The 4,985-nt window shown below is 61.3% G+C and overlaps 1 protein-coding gene across 1 annotated transcript in view; it reads left to right on the top strand.

The window, feature by feature from the left end:
- The window catches only part of TTBK1 (tau tubulin kinase 1), a 33,268-nt gene extending 28,283 nt beyond the window's left edge, over window positions 1-4,985 (top strand). Inside the window, exons 14-15 of the mRNA XM_081828295.1 lie at window positions 2,098-3,695; window positions 4,580-4,985. Of these exons, the coding sequence (XP_081684421.1) occupies window positions 2,098-3,695; window positions 4,580-4,970 (1,989 nt within the window). The 3' untranslated portion in view covers window positions 4,971-4,985. The remainder of the gene's footprint in view (window positions 1-2,097; window positions 3,696-4,579) is intronic.

Raw genomic sequence — 4,985 nt, forward strand, 5'->3', positions numbered from 1 at the left:
CCCCCCGCCCAGCAACCCTCAGTTTGTTTCCTATGACTGAGTCTCTTATGGTTGTTTGTTTTGTCTCCCTCTCTGGTTTCGTCTTATTTTATTTTCCCCTCCTTTCCCCTATGATATTCTGTTTTGTTTCTTAAATTCCACATATGAGTGAGATCATATGATAATTGTCTTTCTCTGATTGACTTATTCCGCTTAGCGTAATACTCTCTAGTTCCATCCACGTCGTTGCAAACCCATTTCATTTCCTAATAGAGAGACTGCTACACTCTGTGAAAACAAGGACCACATCTGTCTTGTTCGATACGTGATCCACAGATTCACAGCCTCTACCACGGTGGCCAGGACAGTAGACATTCCAGGACTTCTTCTAGAAAGAAAGAAAGATAGATAGATAGCTAGAAAAGGCAAGGCCAGGCCCTCAAGGGGTTCAGTGAAGTCTCTAGTGGAAGGATGTGGGAAAACAAGTAGAAAGGAGGGTGATGATGCCTGCTCGGCAGGTGGACAGGAAGGTTTTCTGGAAGGCTGGTTGAGCTCAGTCCTGGAGGAAGGACAGGTATTTGTCATGTGAATAGAGGGAGTGACAGGGACCCCAGTCAGAGGGATAGACAGCGGTGTGAGAAGTGTCGAGCACTTAGGGAACTGCCGGGGGCATCAGCATGGCAAGCGCCCAGGGCAGGGATCCCAGGGCGCTGCTAGAAGTGAGGTCAGAGAAGAAGGGAGGAGCCAGACCACAAGGGTGGGGCAGCATTGCCACGTGCCAAACCAAGAATTGGAACTGTCCTCTGAGGACTGTGGGGGCTACTGTAGGCTGCTGCATGTTTGAAGCAGAGAGATAGGATCAGCTTTAAGTTTCGGGAAGATCACTCTAGCAGCTGTAGGAAGGATAGATGGGCAATGCGGGCAGGAGAAAACAGGCCAGTGGCTGGGGAAGCCCCAGGCAGGATAGGGCTGTGCCCCTGGAGCTGAGGCAGCAGACTCAGATGTTGAAGAATACTCAGCAGGACTCCCTGCAAGTCTGGATGGCACCTGCAGGTGTTGGAGGTGTCAGATCTCTGGGGCTTCCGATCTGGATGGGCTGTGTTTAGGAAGACAAGGTCCAGCATGTTCAGAAAGGCCGACAAAGCACTGGACGCCGTCAGCACCATCCCCACGTGAAACAAAGCGGTGTCAGCCCCGATGAGGCCTGGTGCCCTGGGGGTGCTGGGAGTTGTGCGTGTGCGTGTGTGTGCTGACTAGGGCAGAGCTGGAGGAGATGCAAGCGCTGAGGTCCTGACAGGGTGATCAGGCTTTTCTAGTCTGGAAGGAAGGAGGCTAAGGGGAGACGTGGCAGGAGTCCAGAAAGCCGAGAACAGGCCATCCCATTGCCAAGGGCTCAGCCCAAAGCTTCAAAAGGGGAAAACTTAATCAAGTGGACAGAAACTGCCCTTCATAAGCTGGCTGAGGATTCCCGGATGAGGTGTGCACTCAACACACACCCAGAGAGGGCTGGACAATTCCTGACCGACAGGCTGGGAAGGGGCAGGAGGGAAGGGGGGGCCGGAGCTCCAGGGGCGCCCAGCCTGCACTTGGGGGTGTGGAGAACAGGCGAACTTGGACCTGGTCCTGCATAGGCTCTGATGGCCCTGGCGGCCAGCTCCCTGGCTGCAGAGAAACCGTGTCCTGACCTGGACGCTTGCCGCTCCTCTTTGGACCTGGTTTCCTCCTCTGTCAAAGGGAGAGTTGATCTACATGGTGGCTCTGACGCCTTGCAGCTGTCATTGTCTTCTATTGACTGAACTAGAGCTGGCTCTGGGGAGGAGAGGGAGGGAGATGGGAGGGAGATGGGAGACGGGAGACAGAGAAACCTCAGGGGAACTGGAGCGTGCACACACTCCTTCCTCAGAGATTTCCTGAGCACTCACTACATGCCAGGGACCCTTCTAGGCCTTGGGGGATAGAGCAATGGACAAAACAGACCCAGTGCCCATCCTCACGGAACACACACTCTGGTGCATGCGCCTAGGCACGTGGGCCTCCCGGCTTGTGGGTGCAGTCCCCGAGCCGCTGGGCCCTGCAGGGCGGGTGACATCAGCGAGTCCCTGTGTGTGCCCCTTGCAGGTGTTCTCCGTGGCGCCCCCGTTTGAGGTCAATGGTCTCCCGCGAGCTGTGCCTCTGAGCCTGCCCTACCAGGACTTCAAGAAAGATCTCTCTGATTACCGAGAACGGGCTCGGTTGCTCAACAGGGTCCGGAGGGTGGGCTTCTCCCACATGCTGCTCACCACCCCCCAGGTCCCACTGGCAACAGTTCAGCCCCAAGCTAATGGGAAGGAGGAAGAGGAAGAGGAGGAAGAAGAGGAGGAAGAGGAGGAAGAGGAGGAAGAGGAGGAGGAGGAAGTCGAGGAGGAGGAGGAGGAAGAGGAAGACGAGGAGGAGGAGGAGGAGGAGGAGGGGGAGGAGGAGGAGGAAGGGGAGGAGGGGGAGGAGGCAGTGGCTCTAGGGGAGGTGCTGGGGCCTCGCAGCGGCTGCAGCAGTGATGGGAGTGAAAGGAGCACGGACCGGAGTCAGGAGGGTGCCCCATCCACGCTGCTGGCTGACGACCAGAAGGAGTCCAGGGGCCGGGCCTCCATGGCCGACGGGGACCTGGAGCCTGAGGAGGGCTCCAAAACGCTGGTGCTCGTCTCCCCTGGCGACATGAAGAAGTCGCCCGTCACTGCCGACCTGGCCCCCGACCCTGACCTGGGCACTCTGGCTGCCCTCACTCCTCAGCAAGAGCGGCCCCAGCCCACCGGCAGCCAGCTGGACGTGTCTGAGCCGGGCACCCTGTCCTCTGTCCTCAAGTCTGAGCCCAAGCCCCCTGGACCCGGGACAGGGCCAGGGGCCGGGGCAGTGACCGCAGGGGCAGGAGGAGTGGCAGTCACCTCCTCACCCTTCACCAAAGTTGAGAGGACCTTTGTGCACATTGCGGAGAAAACCCACCTCAATGTCATGTCTTCCGGTGGACAAGCTTCCCGGCCTGAGGAGCTGGGCCCTGGGGGTGAGCTGGGCCTGGAGGCACCCTCTGATGGGAGGGCTGTGGAGGAGGGGGCCTCTGTGCCCCTGGAGAATGGCATCGCCCAGGCAGGGCTGGAGAGCTGTGCTCCGACTGGCCCCCCCGGGGACACCCCCTTGGAGGTGGCCACAGACTCACTGCCCAATGGCCCAGCCCTTGCCAACGGGCCGGCCCCAGCGTCCCCGCTGGAGCCAGGCCCCGAGAAACTGGCCACCATCTCCCCCAGCCGCCATGCCATGGCAGGCCCCCGCCCCAGGAGCCGGATCCCTGTCCTGCTGTCTGAGGAGGACACGGGCTCGGAGCCCTCCGGCTCCCTGTCCGCCAGAGAGCGGTGGGGCAAGAGGGCCCGGCCACAGCAGGACCTGGCGAGGCTGGTGATGGAGAAGAGGCAGGGCCGCCTGCTGTTGCGGCTGGCCTCTGGGGCCTCGTCCTCCTCCAGTGAGGAGCAGCGCCGGGCCTCGGAGACGCTCTCGGGCACGGGCTCCGAGGAGGACACGCCTGCCTCGGAGCCCGCTGCCCCCAGGAAGGCCGGGAGGGCCGCCGCCACCCGGAGCCGGATTCCCCGCCCCATCAGCATCCGCATGCCCACGCCCGCCGCGGCCCAGCAGCAGTCCGCGGGCAGCCCCCATGGCGCTGCCCCCGCCTCCGACACAGCCATCACCAGCAGGTGAGAAACGGCTGCCAGCCCTAGGGTGGGCGGAGGGTGACCACAGAAGGCCTCCCCCGGCAGGAGCTTCCCCGGAGCCAAGGTCAGGGCCTAGTGAGGATGCAGGAGGGACCCTCGGCCACCCCTCCTGTTCACCACCTCCCCAACTAAGCGCCTCTTCTGACTCAGGTTCCAGCCCTGTCACTGGGCTCAAGGGAGTGGCTACAGTGCACATGTCTAGAGGGGTCGCCAGGGAGGCCAAGCTTGGGAAAAGTTAATGGGGGCCAGTGAGGCTCACACACAGCCTCTGGTGTGCCGGGAGGCATTTGAAGCCAAAGGATAAAGACCAGAGTCGTTGCGAGAAAACGTTCTTCATATGTAAACGGGTATGTGATAGAGTAGAATGTAAAATCCATGAGAATTTTATTTTATTTTATTTTATTATTTTTAAAGATTTTATTTATTTATTTGAGACAGAGAATGAGATAGAGCATGAGAGGGTCAGAGGGAGAAGCAGACTCCCTGCCGAGCTGGGAGCCCGATGCGGGACTCGATCCCGGGACTCCAGGATCATGACCTGAGCCGAAGGCAGTTGCTTAACCAACTCAGCCACCCAGGCGCCCCTCCATGAGAATTTTAAAGATGAAACAGGTCCAAGAAAGCCTGCAGCAGGCTCTCAGGTAGCAGCCCTGGAGTGTGTGGCCCCTAGAGGTCCTGCCCTGGAGGATGGAGCACCAGCCCTAGTTTATCCACCTGTGCCCTGGTCTCCACAGCCTCACCCGGCTCCGAAGACGCAGGGCTCCAGGGCTCAGTGCTCAGCGATTCTGAAACTGTCTCTCCTTTTTTGTTTCTTTGCCCTCCTCTTTTCTCTTGCCTTCCGCCCGCCCCCCGCCTCCGTCCCGCAGGCTCCAGCTGCAGAAGCCTCCAGGGTCGGCCGTGGCTGCTGACCTCCGCCCCAAACAGCCCCCCGGCCGGGGCCCGGGGCCCGGGAGAGCCCCAGCCGGCGCCAGGCCCCCCGCCCCGCGCAGTCCAGGCCCCTCCGCCTCCGCCGCGCCGCGCCACCCCAACGCGTCCCCCCGGAGCCAGTCCCTGTCCCGCAAGGAGAGCTCCTCGCCCTCGCACCAGGCCCGGCCCGCGGGGCCCCCGCCCCGGGGCGCCCCGCAGGCGCGGGCCCAGCCTGATGGCACCCCCTCCCCGGGGGGCCCCAAGAAAGGACCCAGAGGGAAACTCCAGACTCAGCGCGCAGCAACCAAAGGCCGGGCGGGGGTCGCGGAGGGCCGGGCCGGGGCCAGATAATGACGCGCGCGGCTG

The sequence above is a fragment of the Leptonychotes weddellii genome, chromosome 8 (assembly GCF_054177405.1).
Source record: "Leptonychotes weddellii isolate Sample4059 chromosome 8, ASM5417740v2, whole genome shotgun sequence".
Lineage (NCBI taxonomy): Eukaryota > Metazoa > Chordata > Mammalia > Carnivora > Phocidae > Leptonychotes > Leptonychotes weddellii.